Below are 23,433 nucleotides of genomic sequence, written 5' to 3'. Positions count from 1 at the left end.
ATTTATTTGCAAACCGCATATATTTGTATATATGGTACCATTCAAGCAATGTTCGTTTACATACAGATAACAACTAAATTATTTATACCCTCAGCAAGTTTTGTAGTTTGTTTGAAGTATTTGAAAAATTTAATTTATCTCGATTTATGTTCTTGAGAATGTGAAATATTAAAGATTACATCTAAGAGTATTCAACAAAGGCCCCAATTCAACTATATGCTTCTATAAATTAATACTACTACTACCACCTTATCCTCTTTCTATCTCGCAGGTCATAGTGAGATGGAGTGGCATTATGGGCGTGCCTCTCTCGCTCCTGCTCACCCATACCAGCTGGTCATCAAGGCTACCTTACATGATGGTGTCAATGGAGACATAGCTATTGATGACCTCACTGTTCTTGATGAATCTTGTTCCAGGCCAGGTATTAAAACCCCACTGCACTACTTAAAGCTACTTGCACCCTCTATGTATAGCAAACAATGCTTAATCGGTGCCTGTTGGTACCCATGATCTCCTTTTTCTTTTGTTAATTAAGAGCTGTTTTGATGAGATAACCACCTGTTAGTGACCTACCTTGTAGGGAGGTCTATTCCTCCCTGGCCAAACTAGTGCAGCCTGGCTTTAAAGCTGGGGATTATAGCCCTTGATAGACATTCTGCCTTAGCTAGTCCCTCCACATATACTTAATTATCATCGTATGTATTGTTCTTTCCTGCATGTATATATTTCAATTGTAATATTTATATTTTGACTGCAGTGTTTTGCACATTTCAATGTATTCCATGAGTTTTGTGTAAATAGATTAATTAAATTAAATTGAATTGCATTTAAGACTATTAACACTTTGGTTGTTTTCTTCACCTCACTGCACAGTTTGCTCGGTTACCACACGTGAAATTTTGCACAAAACAATCAACAAAACGATTGCTTTTTGCGACACAATGATTTTGGATTATTACCCATTTCTAGTCTTGACTATCTAGTTGGCCTCTTTGAGGACACCAACCTGTGTGCCATCCACACCAAGAGGGTTACCATCATGCCCAACTATCTAGTTGGCCTCTTTGAGGACACCAACCTGTGTGCCCAAAGAGTTAACTCTGGGCAAAGAGTTAATGACAGTCCTTTTAACCCTATTTAGCCCGGGGGGGGGGGGGGGGCTTGAGAAGCCCCCCCCCTCGACATTTTTCGCGATAATTTTTTAACGCAAGATATTCTTGCACTGAAATTTTGTGACTTTTTTCTTTCGAGTCTTGCGCAACTTTTGAAAGAAATTTTTCGAAAATCGGACCTACCATTACAAAGTCACGTGTCCTTTTGTCTTCGCATGTCAGCCCGAAAATCGCTCATTTTTGTGATTTGTGTACAAAACATATGGAAATCTCATTTTTCAAATAAAGAGGTAAAACATTGGTTATTTGGTCTTGTTTAGATTTTAGGTGTTTATTTTGGGGTCAAAATAGTTGAATTATAGTTGGAAATGAAATAAAACAACAAAAACAATAAAATACATAAGTTAAAAAAACAAAGAAATACATAAGAAATTATCAAAACAATAGATAACATAAGGAATAACCCTGGTTTTTCAAATTTTTGTGCTGTATTATTATTCCAAATGGTCTAACAAATATATGTAGTGAGAAAGAATGCTTAAATATGAATAATGTCTGATTTATGGGCAAAAATGTGAATTTAATGACCTTATTTGCATAAATTACCATAAATATGCAAATGAGTGAATTTTTCAAAAAAATTGAAATTACCATAGTATTCTATACACTTCACTTGACATGTATGCAAATTTTCGCGGCGATCGGGCGTTTCACGGCCGAGATCATAGGGGGGGGGGGGCCTGAGAAGCCCCCCCCCCCCCCCCCCCCCCCCCGGGCTATGCAGTTTCAAAATAGCCCGGGCTAAATAGGGTTAAATCTGGTATAGATTAATATATCTGGCACTTGTATGATGCGAACGCTAATGTGGTTGGATTTGCATGTGTGGGTTTGAAAGATGGCGCCTGGCTAGAATATTCCCCTGGGAGTTGATAGTGTGCACTATTATGTGCTGATTAGCAGTTAAATCCAATGAGGTAATAACAACTGCCATGTAAAGCACTTAGAAGCACAGTATCAAGCGCTATACAAATGTGACTATAATGAATATTATCGTTATTTGTATGATATCTCTAGACATTTTGTCATCTTTGTTGTTAATTGTTTAAAGCCCCTTTGCACTACTTATAGCTACTTGCGCCCTCAATATAGCAAACAAAGCCTAATCGGTGACCATTGGTCCCCCACAGTCCCCTTTTTCTAATGTTAATTGAGAGCTGATTTGATGAGATACCTGTCGGTGACCTTGCAGGAATGTTTGCTTGATTTGTTTAGTAAACTGACAATTATGTGACTTTTTCAGGTTTTTGTGACTTTGAGAAAGGGAGGTGCGGGTGGAGCGATGAGAAACAGACGGACACAAGGGATTGGTTACGCAATAACGGCGCAACTCCCTCCCCATTCACAGGCCCATCCTTTGACCATACAACAAGAACAGCACAAGGTGAGTGCAATAAGGACATTAGTGTATAATAATTAATGAAGTTATGTTTATGATTCAACCAAATGAGAGATCTAATATGCATTCTTTCTTTTTCACACGACTGGCTTTCAAATTTTCTGATGTACAAACTTTCTTTATTAACCCAATTGATTTCTTTGTTTGTCCGTAGGGATGTACATGTACTTTGAAGCAGATGACACTCTTGATAAGAGTATGGCTGATCTAGTGAGTGAATACCTTCCCAGTTTTAAAGGATCTTTGATAACCCAGTTGATTTCTTTGTTTGTCCGTAGGGATGTACATGTACTTTGAAGCAGATGACACTCTTGATAAGAGTATGGCTGATCTAGTGAGTGAATACCTTCCCAGTTTTAAAGGATCTTTGATAACCCAGTTGATTTCTTTGTTTGTCCGTAGGGATGTACATGTACTTTGAAGCAGATGACACTCTTGATAAGAGTATGGCTGACCTTGTGAGTGAATACCTCCCCAGTACTCAAGGATCCTGCATGACGTTTTGGTATCATATGTACGGTGATGGTAAGTAAAAATACCTTTTCGTAATGGCTGTGGAATATTGAAAGTGATAATAAGTAAATTATTAGTACACTACTACCACTACTGTCACCACTACTGTTGGTATTTACAAGCTCAGGTGCTCAATGCGCTTGCTCCACATTATTATACATTTATTAGTTAAACTCTACAGGTGCACTATACTACCCATGGTACATGCATTACATGTATAATTCAAAACAATATTTAATGGCATGACGCAAACATCCCATTAGACTAATAGTGTGGTTCCGAATGTCACTGAAACAGCTCCCTTAGGATTTTTTTGCCAAAGTTGATTTTTTTTGTTTGCATTTTTGGATTCATTGGGGTTCATTATCAGAAATTGATGGGGTTCAAATTTTCCCGAAGACACCAAATTTCCCTATTGCGCGTATGCCATTTTGGCGCCCAATATGGACCCCCAGGAAATTTGAACCCCATCATTTTTGGCCAATTGGGAACCTTTTGAAGCCAAAACAGCAAACAAAATCAACTTTGACAAAAAAATCCTATGGGATAACATACCATACCTCACTAAGAACATTTACAGGGTTGTTCTTAGTCTTACGGGATTACCTGCTAATCCCCTTAATCCTATTATAGCCCCTATTCAGGATCTGACAGTTATATTCTTCTTCCAAAATAAGTATAAATACTACATTTATTCCTATCATTTCATTTTGAAGATATTGGGAGCCTGGAGGTATTTACCATGGGGTCAGATGGGGGACACCTAGGTCCTGCCTTCAGTAAGACCGGTGCACAGGGTGATGTATGGATCCAGGGCAGTGCAGATATTGTCTACATTGGCGAATTTAAGGTAAGTCTCTGACAATTGAGGGGCAGATAAAAGAGAGGGGAACATCGATATGCCTTGATTTTTTGTGTGGTGTGTATGGAGTTTGTGTATGGGTGTGCTTTTGGAGTTGAGGGTGATGTAGGTTTTTAGGGCAGTGCTGACTTTGAATTTGCTAAGTCAGGGTAAGTTTACCACTTACCATCAATAATATTGTAGTTTAATCGGTTGTAGATTTGCCAGATTCTCAGTCACTAAGCGAGACAGACAGAAAGACATAGAGAGCGTGTGTGTTTTGCTGGGTGGTTTTGATGAGAAGGAACCCATTTAGGGTTAAACAGTTTATTTTATTATTGCAATTTATGTTTAATCAAAAATATCAATGTACAATGTATCCAGTTTTGTTAAGAAGGATTGTACTTGATTTGAGAGAAAATAATAAAAATGTCTAAAAGATGTCTGTGGTTTTGGGCAGCATAAGCATAGCTAATGTCAACTTAATCCCAGCTAAGAGTTTGGAATATATTTTCCTTCTATTTTCTAATTTTTAAAGCAATTGTGAAAGAAGCTGGCTTGCATGCATATAATAATAATAATAATAATAACATAGAGTATTTGTAATGCGCCAACTTCACATGACTAAAATGTTTGAGGCCAAATGGAGAAGAAAAACTACAAGTACACAAAAATACACCCCAAAAATGAACATCAACAACGTGAAAGTAAATCTACTGGAAAGCCCCTTTGAGCAAACAATGGAAATGTACAAGTGTTGTATACATAAGTTCTGTTCACTGATAATTCTAAATGGTAATAGCATATTTTTTGTTAATAACACCAGATTGTTTTTGAGGCTTCTGGGACCAAGAGTGGAACGGGTGATATCGCTATCGATGACATTGATGTCTTCACAAGATCCTGCAGTGATGGAGGCAATCCTACATCCTTGCCTGTCATTCGTAAGAGTTATCAAAAGGCCTGTCATCACCAGCTTGAGATTGCCAAATATTCCGCCATTGGAACTATCCTGATCGCAAAATATCCAGATTTGTTTGCGTCTCCATCAGCTCGAAGTTGCTATTAGCGGGAATTTTGGTCGATAATCATCCCGCTATTTGGCAAAATATCCCGGTGCGACTTCACCAGCAGGAAGACCTGGACTTTGCGCGAACGCTGAGCAAAATATCTTGAGTTTCAAGTTTCAAGTCAAGTCTCGAGCTGATAAAGACGCGATTTGTAACTTCGGGTTTATTTCCCAAATCAGAAATAGCGGGCTATTTTGCAATCTTGAGCTGATGAAAACAGACCTATTATAACTTATTAACTTGTGGATCGTAAGTTTCCATGCGCACAAGGCCATATTTCGCTGACACCAGACGTGGTGGAAAAACCATTAACGTGTGTACAAGTCTGCACACAGCGAACCCTCGGGAAAATATAACTCCCTTCAGCTGTCAAAAATAAGTTATATTACACCCTCTACCAGTCAATATCTGAATATATACAATTTGGTTTTATTGTTTCAGGTGTAAAACATCTTCAAAGGAAAAATTTAAACACATCAAGTTCCTGTTTATTCTAAGAAAGAAAATGTTTAGCCATTTTAATCTCAAACACAGAATGAAAAACGTAATTATTTGGGTTTAAGTAATATAGCCCACAGTACAGAAATTTTTAATCATAGAATGTCACAAACTTTCGGGGGGGGGGGGTATTTTCTGCAGTATATGGCGTCAGTGCTGCTCTTGAAAGAGTTTCCACTTTGGGCTGGAACTGGTTTGAATGACAAGAAAGCTTAATTTTTAGTGTTTTTTCTGTTGTGTTTACTATAAACAATACCTAACCCTCAAAATGCAATAGCTGAAATCACATCATACATCATCTCTTTCCATTTGAGTTCTTAAAATCTTTCTTTTATCTTTCCTCAGCAATGGACTGTACATTTGAATCCAGCATGTGTTCCTACACCCAACTGACCAGTGACCAGTTCGACTGGACAAGGACCTTCTGGTTCACCAACACCGAAACTACAGGCCCGAAATTTGACCACACCCTGGGCACTAGCTACGGTTGGTACGTCTATACTGATGCAACTAGCCGTCAACCTGGAGACAAGGCCCAACTTGCCAGCCCCGCCCAGAATCCTACTGGTACTGGATCAAAGTGCCTGGTGTTTTGGTATCACATGTTTGGAGCTCATGTTAACAGGTTGAATGTGTACCTCAGGGTCTCCCAACCCCAGATGACGCTGGACAACATCATCTTCACCAAGTATGGCACCCAAGGAAACCAGTGGATCAAAGCAGAGAAGGAGATCACTTCAGATGATGTCTGGGAGGTAAACTTTCCTCATTTTCCTGATATTTAATAGTATTAATAATAACGATATTTATAAAGCGTAACATACCCATCTCTAGAGATGCTCAAGGCGCATACAAATAATTTAAATTTAGATCAGGAATTCAACACACTTAAGATTAGAGATATATTAAATGTTAACTTACATGTAAGTTCATCATGGCATCTTAATATAATTTTATAGATCAAAAAACTTCTTAGGCTAATTTGCATATGCTGAGGGCTTACTGCTAAATTATTAAATAAATATTGAAGATTAACTCCTTGACTGCTGGAATCTCTTGTGGGCTTATTAACTCATTATTGATGGGAACCCTGTATGGGAATGAGAAAATTCAGTATTTAACGAGTTAAGATGGAGGTGTCATATGTCAGCAAGTGGATTAAACACTTGCCTGGAGATGCAATGTTTTGTTCTGTTTGATCCCTGTCATGGCACTTATGTCCTTACGTAAGGCATTTTTTGGGGGGCAATCTTAAAATGCTCAACACTGACAAAGTTCCGATTTTCTGTTTGGTCATCTGCAATGCCTAAGGAAACAGAATCCATTAAAAAAACTTATTTCAACAAAACGAGGTATAGCTCAGTGGCTGCCGGACTAGTAATAGTAATTACATTATAAAGGGCTTTAAGGTGTGAATATTGTTAATAAAGGGACTAGTCAGTTCCTGTAGGTAATGGAGTAAACCTGTCTTCTGCTTCTTTTGTTTGCAGATTATCTATGAAGGTGTGGTAGGACAGAGTGATTCTGGTGATATAGCCTTAGACGACCTATCCCTCTATGATGGTGCCTGTCCGACAGAAGGTTAGTTAATGTTCTCTTCATCTTGAAATCTCATACATGGGACTATAGTAAACATGGAGGAACAGACGATTAAACATCCTTTATCCCAAAAGACCTAGAGGGTTTCAACGCCTAGGCCAGATCCTACTTCCTCCACTGGACCAGGCTTGTGTAGTGACTCGGAAGGAAGAAGAAGAATCTTAAAATATCTCTCTTTTAGGTAGCTTCGGGAAAAACAGACGTGCCTGGAATGCATAATGAATAATTGTTTAAAATCTTAATTTTATCACATAGAATTTGAACCCCATCTTTAGCTTTAAGGAGCTGGTACCTAAACTTTCATTGAGGTGTGTCAAATAAGAACTTTTAATTAACAAAAAGCACTTATAAACTATTATGTCTTTTGCGTTTCAGATGCTTCTTTTCGTGCTACGACATTTTCCATATCCCCATTCACCACTGTTCATCTTTTTTGTGGTACAGATATCCTTTCTTCTCTTTTCCTGTCGTTTTTATTTAAACTATATTTCATCCAGGAAATATGAACAAAGCATTAAGTTATAGTCATATTTATAAAAAAAAAAAACTATATGTCCCACTATCTTATCTCGTAGTTGAATGTGACTTTGAGCTGGACTTCTGTTCTTGGACTCAGGACCAGACCAACTCCTGGCAATGGTTGAGGAATGCCGGTCCAACACCTACATCTAGCACAGGACCATCATACGATCACTCCACTGGTAGTGCTCTTGGTAAGTATCAAACATTAGTTTGTTTTATGTGTTTTCAGTTCAATGTCCTAATATATCCTAATTCCTATTGTAGTACGTGGTCCAGCTGTACATCCCACTTAGTTATACCAGGAGGAGAGACCTGAGAGTTAGAGTCATTCAGTTCTCTTTTCGCCTCCCAGACACAGGTGACACCGTATACTTGATGATAATAATACTTTATTCAAAAGAGATTTTGCAAGTTAAAAATACAATCCCAGTTAACACAAAAGCGACTTATGCATACATTACTCATAACACTCTCATACGCTCGCTAAAAACATTTCACCTGGAACTCAATTCCGACTTCTTCTTTTCATCTACGCTGTTTTATGTTCTGCTGTATTTTATTCATACTCATTATCTGGTAGCCCATTAAAAGCCAGCTAAGGTTTTTTGATTGTGGTTTTATACATTCTAGCTGTCCACTATTATTCTTGGTGATTGGTACACATTAACTATTAAAACTACCTGTCCAGGCTTACTGGCATTGACTTAACTCATTCACTTCTGAATTCACTAATTTCCAAGTGCTTCATACAGGGCTCAAGCCGGTCCCTATATACAATGGGTCAACGCTATGTCTGCATGTCCTTGGTTGGGGTCATCATCCTAATCAGGGTTTTAGAGGAAACTGAATCAAAGCCTCTCAAAATGGCTTGTTCTTGTCGTCAGTTTCAATGTTCAAAGGGTCACAATTCGCTGACACTAGACTCAGTGAAAATACCATCAATGGGTGTGGGGTGTGCAAGCTAGTCTGCACATAGCAAACCCTTAACAGGCCAATCAAGAAATATCTCGTCTTGAGGTGATGCAATAAAGACTTTATCATAACACTCAAAGCCAGACCCGGGATGAATTAACAACACCAGTCCTGTTATTGGGTAAACACACAAATGGAGTCAAATTCCCCATTATAGAACCCATTTTTATGTGATTTTAACTGTTCCAACTACAGACAGGAATAACTGTAAATCTCCCTCATTTTAAATGGTTCTGTTTTATACACATTGTATCTCTTCAAATATCTCTACCTCAATCCTCATAACGTTGCCTTTTCTAATCTTATCTCTGTCTCCTGCAGGTTACTACGCGTACGTCAATGCAGCTGATGCTTCAACTGGGTCCAAGGCACGACTCTTTAGTCCCATCTATTCAGATACAGATATGGAATGTCTAAGGTTCTGGTACCATATGTATGGAAGTAACTTAGGCACGTTGACCATTTACACAGAGGACCAAGTAACACATAGTGATAGTGGTGTTTTATTCACAAGGAATGGTAAGTAGTTATGTAAAGTGAAAAAGTAACAGTATTCCAAGGACACCAGTCCCCATTATTCATTTTTTATATAAATCTTGCTTAGGTAGGTCCATTGGCAGGTATATCACTACAGTATGGACGTAACGGTACTTTTTAGCTTGGTCGAAAGTCAAAAGCTTAGACCATGGTCTTAATTTAACCTTTCATGAAGATGACGCAGACCACGCTATGGGCTTAATTAAACAACTAGAATATGGGCCTGTAGCTTGAACTATTCGGAGCAGAATGTTGGTGAACAAGAGAGCTTTGGAAAAGGGGATGATGCATAGGCGTTGAGTTTCAGTCAATATATTTGTCAAAGTGAAATATCAAGTTCAGGCGTAGACTGACATGGTCTCATAATCCAGATAGAACACTCAATTCACAAATGGTTCTAAAAATAACTTTTGGTTATTTGTTATCCTGTTATTACATGTAGGCCTACCTTTGATATCCTCCACGATATACATTTACATGGTCCTCATTATTTCATTTAAATAAATAATAAAGTCCATCGGATGATTCGTTGAGGTTTGGTCAGTATATCATCTTCCCATTCTTCTTTTTCAGTCTACCTTGACTGGTGATCATATCTTTCATGTTTTTTTTTTATATAGACAACTCACCTCAAGAACCATTCACCATTCTTAAAATATTATCTGAAGTAGTAATCACATAAATTGCATAATGCAGGCGAGACCGCCAAGAGCATTTCCCTTGTTTAATAATAAGAAATGGCATCCTTAGTTGCATAAGGATATCCTTATTTTGCAACAAGTATTTTAACCTTAGGTCCATCGGATGATGCTTGGAGGTTTGGTCAAGTCAGTATCTCATCTTCCCATCGCTATAAGGCCGTCATCGAAGCTGAGAGAGGATTCTATATCCTGGGAGACATCGCCATCGATGATGTCGAGGTCATCAGGGGGTCATGTCCACGTCAAGGTAAGGTTATAACCTTTGGTCTTTGACCCTTTCATTCCTGTTTATTTCCTCTTTGATAAATATGGAGGTCAAAAACTGAGGAAACGCTGCCCCGTAATATTGCTTTGTGCAATTGTGCCACAATAGATCCTGAGATGTTTGAGTAATCATCAAAAAGATACGTCCATGATACAAAGAGGCGTATTACAAATATTGTTTTTGACATATCTGAATGATATTTTAGGTAACATTGTGTCTGAAACATGCATTTATCAGGTCCATATCCTGAAAATGTGATTATAGCTGGCAGGGGTGTCGATTTGTATCCGTGGTTGGGGGGGGGGGGGAGGGATGAAAGGTGCCAAAATATTTTCGGCAATTGATCAAAGCAACCAAGAGGTAGAAGATTATGGCAGGTTGCAGGCCCTTCCTTCCAACTTGTATAAATGTAATAGAGTCGCTGCCCGGCAAGCAGTAGATGGCAGGTTCAAATCCCGCTGGTTCCAAGAATTTTTCTGACTTGTTTTTCAATTACAGATCGATCAATCGATCTTATTTGCTGGGTGGTAAGCCACAAATATGTTTAAAAAATATTGAAATTTCTCCCAGGAAGTATTGCATTTATAAAAGTTATTGTCCTATGGCGGACTAATGAATATTTATAAGTCAGAATGAATCAGGAGTGCTTCGGGTATTTGTTTCTAGTTTATCGTGTCTGTGCCATGGACCAGTGATGGCCTGGTGGTATAGTCCGGCAGCCAAATCCAGATTATTGGCCTAACCTTGTTTTATGGTCTATAGTTTTTTTTTCAATGGATTTTGATTGCTTAGACCTTCTATTTCAAGAATCCGATTGCTGACACTCTGTCAGCCTTGAGCAATTTAAGATATATGACGTCATACAAAATGGCCGCCAAAGTACATGATTTTCCTTTAAAAATGAATAATAAATATATAATAAGGATTTTTTTCTACAATTTTTGGCTGCCAAATGTCTGTATCTCTCTAGGACCATCACTAAAAATGTGTTTCGTGGTGTTGCATGGCCAGAGATGACCAGCTTATTTGCATATTTTGAAATAGCGCCCTCTATAAACATATTAATTTGAATAAAATATGTGTGCCAGCCAAATGCCAATTTCTTAAATCTATGTCACGTTGAAATCATATTAAATGCTTTTTGGGGAAACAATTGCAGTTGTGCTGCATTAATCTTTCATCGTGTTTGGTACAAATTTAGATACGGTAGGTGTGGGGAATGGAAGACCCTTAAGCACATTTGCATAATTTACATAAACATGAACAATGTTACACATACAGACATTTTTGTATTCTCTTTAGTATTTTTTCTCTTTATTTGGTAACGAAATTGTGGTGATGATGTAACTGATTAATAAGATAACAATGATTAATGACGTCATCACCAAAGGTCTCTCATTACCTTCATGTGTAGGTAATAAGGAACAGTTACAAATCAAGACATTTTAAATACAATTTGAATGAAAATGGGATTGTTATAGTTAGTTCAAACACTTTTTGAAAGATAAACATGCAGCCAATGAACTTACTGTAATTTTGAAACGATTTTAAAACAATGGGGCCCAGAATATTTCTGGCAATATGACTTTTACATTTATCAAACTCACAGCATAGAAACAACTTCTTAAAATTAAATGCATTCAAATTAGAATGGTGACACGTACAACCAAATATGTTTCATGATAGTGCCTTTCAACATGAAATGGACAACTGGGGAGAAGTAGGCCCCCATCTTGGACCTGGTGTCCCCCATTACCTACACACATTTCTGATCAGACACTATTCATAATGTGAATTGCAACACCCATTCACAACACACAGTGGCCATAAGCTTTCTGTGATGGTTGGCACATTTCATAAACTTCCTTTTAAAACTATTTTTTTTAAGAGCCACCCCTAAATATCTGCATACACCACAACATTCAGTGAAAATTGTGTTTTTATATCAGAGCAAAATTTTACGATCAAAATTGCTTATCTTGGTCAATTTTGCCAATTTTCTCGTAGAGAGAACGCACTGTAGTCTTCGAAATGAATTGGATATATGCAGTAGTGTTGTTGAAGGCCACATATGTCGCTATATCAATATTGGAGTCAACACGGACAGACAGTGATGGGTTCAAGCTTGGTGGTCTCCAATTCCCTACACCTACCCTACATATGTCAAGAAAAAAATGGCTATGAAAGAATTTATTTTTCAACAAATCGGTGAGAAGTGGTTTTACGGCACACATTATTATTCAATTAATAGGCTTTATTTAGACCAGCATTGCGCCAACGTCAGTGAATGTGGATAAAGCAGTTGACATCTATACTAGACAGATGCATGATTTTCAAAAGAAATTACCTGGTGGATTCTATGTCACAATTTCCAAGAAATTTCAAACCATGGCAGCCATGAAGAAGTCAATGTTGGGGTACGAAAGTCTATGAAAAGTTGATCTACTCCAGAGTAATAGGACTGCAGACAAGTTCTAGAGAGGTCAATGTCAAGGACATTTTGTCATAAGAGCTTTCATCAGTCCCAACAGCACTTTTTGATGATTCTGGAAACGAGCACTCCCATGTCAAAGACGGACTTATAGAATTTGACAAAAGTTGAGATGTCAGCCAGGCATGAGACACTGGAACAACCTTGTACAGTCATTGATGGTTGTGCTCTGCTGTGGATGAAAATCTGATGATGTTTGCTTGGTGTTTGACAGATCCGAGAGTATTTAGAGGTCATAACGGGTCGAGAGTCTTCCAACTGAGTCCCGCGTCACTGCTGCCCTCCAAGAAACTATCTCTTACTGTTCGTCGTCGTCGTCGTTGTCATATAGATCATGGCTCACCCTTGTGACCCGTTTGATGAGACCTTTTGATCGGCATCTGTCTCCTGCAATCCGGTAGAGTGTCTTTAATATTTAGAGGGTGGCTAGAGATTTCCCTAAGGTCGTCAGTCCATCTGAGCTTGAGTCTTCCTTTGTTACGTGTTTCTTCAAAGGTACCTTGAATGATAATTTGTCAAGGTTGTCTCCTGATCTTCTGCTAACGTGACCAAACTATTGTAGCTTGTACTTGTCAATCCTGGTAGCAAGTGGCGGTTGATCTCCGATGATGGACATTAATTGTGTCCATTGGTGTTGTAATCTCTTCATGATATCCCAAGTAGCTTCCTCCAACACCACATTTCAAAGGCAGATATTGCCGAGCTTCCACCCTCCTTGACACTCATTGACCCAAGAACATTATATAAACTTGTCCACTTGATCAACTTCTTCTCCATCAACCACCATGCTCTGTTGCATGTAATTAATTTCCACCAATCATGATCTTGGTCTTTTTCACATTGAGGTAGGGTCCAAATTATTCACTTGCATCCTTCACTCTTTTTTAAGGAGTTCTAGTAGTTCTTCTGATGTTCTTGTTATAAGTGTTGTCAGTGGCATACTGAGCAAAAACACTTAGAGGGGCAGAAAAACAATCTGCATCACCACCACTCATACATGTTACATGCAGGCCCCGCGGAACTTTTTTTTTAAAGCGGGGTGGGGGGGGTTGAAGTATTTACGATCAAGAAGAGGGGAGCGCAAATTGGCGTGGTGTTCAAGGGGCACAGCCCCCGGAAGCTCAAGGGTTTCAGGCATTTATTAACTGTCAGATGAACATATTTTGATACCTCATTTCACCTCGGGTCACTTTCTTTCTTTCTTTCTAGTTCTAGTTCTCTTTAACATACTTTATACAAAAAGTGAGGGGGGCTCGAGTCCCCTGAGCCCCGCTGTTCTGCGGACCCTGACATGTAGGCTTTTAAATAAGCATATTTTTTGCTTGACTGTGGATTTAGGATTTGTCATTTTCCAACATACGCTTAACAAATAATAATTTACTAAAAAGTGAGAAAAAACCCAGGAAAATCATGACATTTCAACAACATTTGTAAATCACTGGTAGTAGTAGTAGTAGCTGTCTGTCGCGAAGCGACAATGACCGCCTTCATTTTCACTTTACAGCTGTTCTCCATACAGCTCGCTGGCCTGCAGCAGTTGTCCAAGTCTTGGTTTCAATTTGCCTCCGCTTAAGGTTCCTCTTGATCGTGTCCTTGTAGCGAAGCCGTGGACGACCAATCCCTCTTTCGCCAGCGGGTAGTTGCGAGAATAGTACTTGCTTTGGTAACCTCTCAGAGGGCATCCTGATGACATGGCCTGTCCATCGTAGGTTCTTCCTGATGAGCAGGTCCTCCATAGAAGGAAATCACTGGTATCGAATATATAAAAAGAAACAGTTTGAATTTTGTTTGGGGGTTCAACTGTCCCCAACCCCCCCCCCCCCCCCATACCCTTCCCCATTAATACACCAGAGAGTGTTGTATTGTCGGCGTATCTTAGGTTGGTGATCGTTCGTCCACCAACAGAAACTTGACCATAAAATGCCTTATGATGAATTCAGCATAGATGTTGAAAATTTATGGTGATAGGTTGCAGCCTTGACGGACAACTTGACCAATAGTGAACCTTTCGGTGTCGCCATTCTCTGCTCTTACTGTTGCTTCTTGGTATTGGTAGAGCGACTGGATGAGTTGAATTATATGTGCTGGAAAGCCCATCTAGCTCATAATCTTCCATAGGCGTTTATGTTGTACGCAGTCAAAAGCTTTGGAAAGATCAATAAAGCTAGGGAGAGAAGTTGTTGAAACGTGTCTCTAGTGTTGCTAACTTCACTATCTTTTCATGACAACAAACTACTTGATCGACATCATAATTATATGCGCGAGTCTGCAGGATGATTGGGTGCTCAGAAATAGGCAAAAGCACAAGCAGGCCTTTACCGTCAAGATGAGGTTCTTGTTGAAGTGATTCCAGGCAGTGATGTCATGCCAGGGAAAGGTCTGTCCACAACATAGTTATGATGAAGCAGGCAACATCAAAGAACAGCAAGCGATTGGAATTGATGCTAATGAGATGTATGTTAGGGTCCTAGTGGATGACACAGACGTCTACGTACTACTTTTGCATCATTATCTACATGACGGACTTATAAAACGCCAATGACCATGGAGACGCCCCTTTACAAATCGAACTGTTATTGATGTTCCTGCCAATGTAGACAAGTTAGGAGATATCATTCCATCGATGTTGGCAGGACATGCGTTGACGGGATGCGACACTCTTGGGGCATACTTTGGCATTGGATAGGGTACAATGCTGAAAGTGATGAAGCAGAAGATTCGACTTCCTTAGGACTGAGTTGGCAATGTTGATGCAGCATGGTCATATGTCATCACTCAACCTACTCAATGCTTTGCTTCATGTTATGGACAGTCAACAATCAACTGAATGTCAGAGGCTCGTATCAACGTGTGGCTATCAAGGGTCCGAAGACTAGGAGCTCCAAATACCCCCAAACCTTGCCTCACTACCTCAAACTACTGAAGCGTTTGTAGAAAATGTTAAGAGAACTCATTTGCAAACATGCGTGTGGAAGCACGCATTACAGTCACGACCTTACTTTGCAGAATTAAGTGTTAAATGACACCCTCTTCCGCATGGAATATTTTAGGGTTCCCAACACTTTAGAGGGCTTTTAAACAAATTTCAAGATTTTGAAGCAAACTTATAAACGGATATAGTCCTGTATCGTAGTTGTAGTTCGTAATTTTTAGGTTAATTTAAAAGAATCTAGTAGCTTAGAATACAAATCTAGTTTCTTAACGCTGTCACTGAAAATGGGCATTTATCACCGTATGCCACCTCATATCTATGGGACAGAGAGCATAAAATTCAACCGTGTTTTCTTCGAGTATCAAATTACAAACTAAAAATAAATGTGCAGCACTATCTCTACTCACTGTATCCAGTGCATCTGACTCATGACATATGAAAATCTCATGTTAGAAATTGGTATTTGGCCATCATTTTGACCTATGCAAGTTAATGTGTCTATAGAGGGCGCCATTCCGAATTATGCAAATTTGCATATCATTTGTGATCATACAGCATCGCAATTTTTATTTAGTGATGATTCTAGAAAAAAATCAAGATATTTGACTGCCATTTAATGTAGTAAAATGCTGTTAAAACTTTTTATATCATTAATTTTGGTTAAAAGGGGGATTTTGGCGGCCATTTTGTATGACGTCACATATCTCAAATTGCTCAATGCTGACAGAGTGTCAGCAATCGAATTCTTCAAATTGATGGTCTAAGGAACTATAATCCGAAGAAAAAAAAACTATAGACCCTAAAACAAGGTATATCGAGATGGCTGCCGGACTAGTAGAGTCGCTTTCCGGCAAGCAGTAGATGGCAGGTTCAAATCCCGCTGGTTCCAAGATTTTTTCTGACTTGTTTTTCAATTACAGATCGATCAATGGATCTTATTTACTTGGTGGTAAGCCACAAATATATTTAAAAACTAATCTTTTTATTGTTTTTCAGGATTCTGTGATTTCCAAAATGATCTCTGTGGCTGGTCCCAAGAAGTAGTCCAGGACCAATGGGATTGGTTGAGGTCATCTGGAGCAACAGACAGTCCTAATACTGGGCCACAAGTAGACCACACTTATGGAACGCAAGAAGGTACGTTGATTAATGTGCAGATGGGTGTTTGTGCGTGTGTGGAGGTGATTGTTATTATTATTAAGTATTTGGCGTCACCTGTGCCTGGGAGGCGAAAGGTAAACTTGATCACTGTAACTCTTGAGTCTCTCCTCTGATTAGGGTGTGCAGGTGCACCACTACACAGAGGTTTCCCCTACTCTTATATGAATAGTACAGTGGTTGCAGAGATGGCGACTCTCCTCTGCACAGGCCTCCATTTAACGTCCTATCCCAGGGACCACTAGACCACAGCTACGTACCAAGGGATGGAATCTTTATTTTAGTGTGTGTGATGGGGGAAGGAAAATTAGAAAATGGGAGCAATAGAAAGCAAATGGGGAAAAAGCATGACAATCAGATGATGCCTCCACTAACTCACACACGCACACACACACTCTTCCTGTGACTGTGTTTCCTCTTTCATTTTTTCCATCTATTATGATCAATGACCATATCCTCAGACACCCACACCCCTTCGATGGTTAGATCCATGCTATAACTGTGCTAAGCAAATGTGAATTATTCACTTCTCAGTGTGTGTTTTTTCTGCATAAAATGTGTTGATCATTGACCTGCCCTGCCTAGTTTGTGCATGGATGGCAAAGGTTGTTTACTTGAAATTGAAAGTATGTCATTCATACATCTGATTTTTTTCATCTGCCCAAAACACCGATACATAATTATTCATACCCCTTGTGAATCCAATGTTTTCTAGAATGAACGGTGGACTTGTGGAATTGGAACCTTTGTTGAATGCTTCTAGATGTATTAGCTTTTATATGTCCCATTCTCAAGAAACATGAATATGGACAAATCAATATTTTCACATACTTAAAAAATAACAAAACCAGGTTAGGATGTAAATAATGTAACTGTAACCCAAGCCCCTATATGGCGACATGAACTTGAAGCGCATGTTGCTCGCCTTAAGTGTTTGAATTCTGTTTTTATTACAGGCTATTACATCTTCTTTGATAATTCATTCCCGACAATGAAGGTTGGGGAAACAGCGGTACTTAACAGCGAGCATTTCAGCCCAGTTTCGTCAGCTTGCCTAAGCTTCTGGTATTATATGTATGGAAAAGGTGAGTATTAACACAAAAGTGAAGATCTGCACAGCTAATCGCTATATGCCTAGGACAGAAGTGGTTGGAGCGTCATCATCAATAGGTTCACAAAGGGTCAGTCATGACTCGTCAGATGACAACGACAATTTACTTGGCTCATTTATATTATATCTACATTTGGTGGTTAACTTTTACTTTGGTTAATTGATTTATTTTGAATTTGCTGTGGCAAGTGCTAGATTTAACATACTCTTTGATTGCATTTGTTGGGAAAAGACTGCTTACTAAAAATGCCTTTTGGGACACAGCGCACAAACATCACAACTTCAAGTGTGCATTTATTCCTTCCTAAGTTTATATTTGGGAAATATTCCAAGTGATTAGCTATGATAGCAATTTGTTCAGGGCTGAGATATTATTTATCTAGGATTTTAGTTTAGTTGTATATATTTTATGTACTGCTTTGATGAAATTACGGTTAAATATTTCCACAGAGTATAATTTATATATGTATGTTTCTTTCCTTTATATTACAACAATCTTTCATCTAATGGTGCCTCTCTCTCTCAACAGATATTGGTGATCTGAATGTTTGGATGGCATATTCTAATGGTCAGCCTAGAGAGTCCCATTGGTCCTTGAGCGGGGACCAGGGTTTTTCATGGTTCAATGTTCAAATCGATCTTTCAAGTGACATAGAATTTAGGGTGAGAACCTTGACGTTTTATATATAACTCTTTATATGCCGCTCAAATAATGTCCCTGTGCCAGATTGTATTTTTCATATGATAGATACATGTACCCCAAAGACTTCAACTACTTCCAGTTCAAGATCAATTATAACAATGTTAACAATACTTAAATTGAGCTAATCAAGACTGGGAATGTGTAATCTCGCAAAGCATTGTGTTGCACCAAGGAAACCCCTCCATCAAATGATGCCTATTGTTTCGTGCAAAATTACAAGTGTAGCAAATGAGCGACCATGCTCATGATTCAACGAAAGTGTTGATGTTTAGTACACCTGGGACCCGTTTCACAAAGGCTTTTTTCAATGACAAATGACAAAAAATCAGTGACAAATCTGGTGATAACCAATCAGAGAAGCAAGGATTTCAGTAGCTTATAATAAAAAATGTCATTTGTCACTGTTGTCAATTTTTTTGAAACGCCCCTGGTAGTTAAGAAAGCATGCAAGCATGTCTTTGTGAGTAAGAGACCAACTACACAAATCACTGCAACTGAAATACAAGATTATTGGTCATAGTCTTAGATTTGTTGAAAATGACACTCACCTTTTGTGTCTATCAAGCAGGTTTTGGCTTGTATTTGACATGTCAACACTTTAAGAGACATCACTCTATTGTGAAAAGGATCTGTTGTCTTAATCTCGACAGGAGTATAAAGTTAGATTAAAAGTCAAAAGAGACTTAAGGATCAAGACCATCTGAAAATGGACAATGAAATAATATAGTCAATAGCACCATCCCAAGAAAAATGTAATATGTGACAGAAAAGAAAAAGGTATTGCCACTGTCTCTATTTCGAGAGGAAGTGCTGTCCTAACCATAAACTTATGGTATGGGTGGAGCAAATGTCCTGTCACCGAACTGCTTTTAGATTGACAAAGATTTCCTTGTATTCTTAGATCCAACTGGAGGCGGTGTACCAGATCGTAGGAGACCAAGGGGACATAGCTGTGGATGACTTGGACTTTGAGATGAACGCATGCTCAGATATTGGAACAGCTGCTCCTGTAACCCCTGCCAGACCAACAACAGGTGGGTTTGATGATGAGGGTGATTATGATGGATGATGACGATGTTGGCGTAGCTCTTTGTTTTTTAATTGTTATCATCATGATGGAAAATTACAAGGTGGTTTTGATGGAGTTGTAATTATAAGATGCTAAGAAAGCATTTGTATGCTTGTAAGTAAGCAACCAGGGGACTAACGGCTTTAAGTCCTATTCAAGGGACTAGGTAATGAGGATACTTGCATCAACTTGGTTTCGAACCCTGGACCTCCCGGTTACTAGACCACTGCTCTACCAGTGAGCCATTGCGCCTCCAATGAGAAACGTGAGAATGGATATAATGGTGATGGTGTTTTGGTAGTTGTAAATGTGGTTTGTTTTTGTGGCTCATCACAATATTGAAGATGTCATGGGCTGTAGGGTGGTAAGAAGGAAGAGGGTACTGGTTGCTGTTGATTGAACATTTATAGTATGAGGTACAGTTTATTGCCATTTTAAACTTTTGTTTTCCAATCTCCAGCTCCTGTGCTCTCCATCTGTACCTTTGAGGATGATTTCTGTGATTTCACCCAAGCCACACCCAGTTCGCTGGTGTGGTATCGAAACTCCGGAGACACGCCAATTCCAAACACAGGACCTACTGTGGACCACACCCTTGGCAACACATTCGGTACAAAAAATAATGCTAAACTTATCTTACAGGAACTCTAAAGATCAATCTTCATCAATATCTGCCTGCTGTTATTCTATGAACATTAATTTTCTTTTCTGTAGTCTATCGATGTTTTTCTATTAATTACCCATTTTAATATATTTTTTGTAATGCTTTTCATTCAATTCAATCCCAAGGACTTCTTTTCTTGCCTCATTTAAACTCCTGTCTTTTGCTAGAACAATCTTCGATGTCATGAATAAATAAAGCCTGTCAAAAAAGTCTGATTTTTCTTTTCATTATCCTCCACTGTAAGGCACCCCCTTTCTTTTAATATTTTCTACATTATACCTAGGCAGGTTTTTAGACCATAGTCTTATTTCAGGCCCTGGCACCTCCTTTTTAAAGACTTCATATTTTACAGCACATGTGGGACTCCCACATGTCAGAGTTTCTCTCAGGCGCACTAAATGTCCGATACTTACAAATGGTATCCCAATCAAGCTTCATGCTCTCAACCATCTGCGTTTTATTCATGATGAATTCAATTTGTCTATTTTTCTTAAAAGTTTCCATTTTTATCAGATTTGTATCACATATATATTCATGTTCATGAAGATGTATGTTTAACAAAATGATTAGATGATTACAAAATCCAAAAGTTCTGCCTAAGAAAAAATAGTGAAAACTATTCGGAGCTCTGGCAGAGATTTGTTTGTCATAGTGAAATGATATTTTATCACATGATCCCCAATTGACCAATCATATATTTATTATACTCATGAATATTCATAGAAGGGATATAATGAATGATATTCAGCGAGAGTCAATATTTGTATTACTCATAGGATACTACGTTTACCTCAAGAGTGACGTGGGTAACAGTGGTGACGTTGGTCAGCTGATCTCAAGCTCCATGACCGCTGGCCCTCAGGGTATCTGTGCCTCATGGTGGTATCATATGAATGGTGCGGACATCAACAAGCTAGAGGTCTGGAAGACGGAAGGGTCAACGCACGTCATAGAATGGTCCAGGCTCGGGCCTCAGGGACCGGACTGGAAACACGGCCAGGTCTCCCTCACCGGTAGCTTTATGGTCAGTATTTTAGCTTGCAAGTATCTCTTAGCAAATTGATTACTATATATATGTTTTCCATAGAGATTAAAGGAAACCTATTATATTACAGTCGAACCTGTCTTAGTGGCTACCTCTCTTTATAGTAGCTATGCATTTTGTCTCCCGAGAGAGAGAGAGAGAGAGAGAGAGAGAAATGTGTGTTGTAGAACCTGTTTACAGTGGCCACTATTTCTGTAGACATAGAAAGTTTTACTGTATCATCATATTCTGAGGATTTTGCTTAATGGACTTAATTCTTTCTCTATTTCGCCAGTATCCTTCTAATTTGACATCCATTCCCTCACCCCGTATGAATACCCAATTTTTCAGCCCATCTCCAGCTAACTAGAATCCGCCAGTTGCCTTTCCATTTCACGAAGAACATGGTCCTCCACATTAGTAAAGCATCGCTACATTAATATCAAGGGTTAAGTGATACTTGTATATAAAGTATTATCTTACAAATGATTACACATGCATGATATACATGTGTTTGTGTATGTTATTTCAGGTCAAATTCCAAGGCTACAAGGGGAGTGGATCAAGGGGAGCCATAGCTCTTGATGATATCTCCTTCAGCACTGGAGAGTGTCCTTCACAAAGTAAGTTTGCATTTGTTCTATACATGACAATTTCCTACAGTTTACATCCCACCGCTGCCACCAAATAAGTTTCACAAAGCCTTTTTTCAATGACACATAACAAAAATCAGTGACAAATCTGCTGATAACCAGTCAGAAGCAAGGATTTCAGTAGCTTTTAACACAAATTGTCATTTCTCACTGATGACAAATTTTGTGAAACGCCACCCTGTTTATATACATGCCAATGTGGGATGCTAGGGAAAAAAGAGTTTGTCAGTATTATTTAAAAGCCGATTACAAACATGGTCAGAGCATAATGATAAAGGTATTTGCTTATAATTTCATGTTGAGCAGACAACTATTAACTCATAGCAGAGGCTGCATGCGCGCTACCGTTATAGTGTTTTGTACATGCGAGTTAACCATTGATTCACTGCCATGTGCGTGCAAGCACGCATTCGTAATAGCAGTTATTGTTCATGGCTCATGCTTATTGGACTGTGCTGTGTGTTTCGCATGCGCTATTCATAGAACCACCGCTTTAATCAGATTATCTCCAAAACAACCTGGCATAAGGGGGGGGGGGGGGGAATTTGGTGGTTGGCACAATGGGGATTAGCCCTGTGGCATGATAAGAGTTGATTGATTTTTGGGTGCCCTTTTGATTATTTGGAGGTGTTGGGATATAGCGGTTCATTGACTCTCGATCAATCCAAGGACTATAGGTTCAAATCACAGGCTTGCATGAACCTATTAGCAAGACATTAATCTGTATTTGCCACTCTCCACCCAGGTGCTAATGAGTACCCGATATGTTAGACTGATACATATTCGGCTGCTAGGGATAACCAGGATAATAATTGTGGAGTACCAGGACCATCATGAAGTATGATGACAATGCGTGCTATATAAGAAACCACCATTATTTTTTGTATTATTATTATCTGCTTCAATTACATCTCTCTCCTCGATTCCTATAACCGATATGTATCTTCTCTCTCCACTTGAACAAGTGAATTTCTCTTTATTTAAATCCAATCCTATCCCCTTTTGCAAGTTTTATCCTTTATTGGATACCTAGCCTTTTTTGTATTGTTATATTTCGTAAATTTTACATCTTCCCCCTTTCTAATTTGTGGAATATTGCTCTTCCCTTTTTTTTAATTCATCTTCTTATTTGATATATCTTTGTTTCCTCTTCATTTCTAATGACTATATTTCAATCTCTGTCTTTCTATTTAGGAATGTGTGATTTTGAGCATGGGGATTGGTGTGGGTTTGATCAAGATTACACAGACCAAGGCGACTGGAATGTGGAGCGTGATGACTTCTCTCCATTGGACTTAACATACGGACCCAGCACCGATCATACCTATGGAACCCAAATAGGCAAGTGACTGATTACAAAAAAGATAAAGCTCCTGGATTCATTGTTCATTAAATGAACGTTACCACGATTTGTTCATACATTTGCCTAACCCAGGTGATGTAAATGGATACCTTGCAGGAATTAATTCTTTGAAATGCTAGAGCGCCGCAATGGCAGCACAGCTAATGCCGGGGTAATAATCTCCAAGTTTGGAAGCG

At 38.8% G+C, this 23,433-nt stretch overlaps 1 protein-coding gene across 1 annotated transcript; it reads left to right on the top strand.

Annotated features, from left to right (window-relative positions):
- The first annotated feature begins 2,975 nt into the window (after positions 1-2,975).
- Positions 2,976-23,243, top strand: LOC105442252 (MAM and LDL-receptor class A domain-containing protein 1-like). The gene is made up of 16 exons (XM_030994047.1): positions 2,976-3,096; positions 3,801-3,934; positions 4,752-4,869; positions 5,839-6,248; positions 6,984-7,074; positions 7,668-7,805; positions 8,908-9,105; positions 9,919-10,071; positions 16,509-16,649; positions 17,627-17,755; positions 18,311-18,444; positions 19,386-19,518; positions 20,014-20,163; positions 20,994-21,241; positions 21,774-21,864; positions 23,089-23,243. The coding sequence occupies exons 1-16, from the start codon at positions 2,976-2,978 to the stop codon at positions 23,241-23,243; spliced, it is 2,544 nt and encodes an 847-aa protein (XP_030849907.1).
- The last annotated feature ends 190 nt before the right edge of the window (positions 23,244-23,433 follow it).

The sequence above is a fragment of the Strongylocentrotus purpuratus genome, unplaced genomic scaffold, assembly GCF_000002235.5.
Source record: "Strongylocentrotus purpuratus isolate Spur 01 unplaced genomic scaffold, Spur_5.0 spur5_scaffold_20, whole genome shotgun sequence".
Classification (NCBI taxonomy): Eukaryota; Metazoa; Echinodermata; class Echinoidea; order Camarodonta; family Strongylocentrotidae; genus Strongylocentrotus; species Strongylocentrotus purpuratus.
The sequence above is the reverse complement of the archived record's forward strand: the minus strand, read 5'-3'. Positions and strand labels throughout refer to the sequence as shown.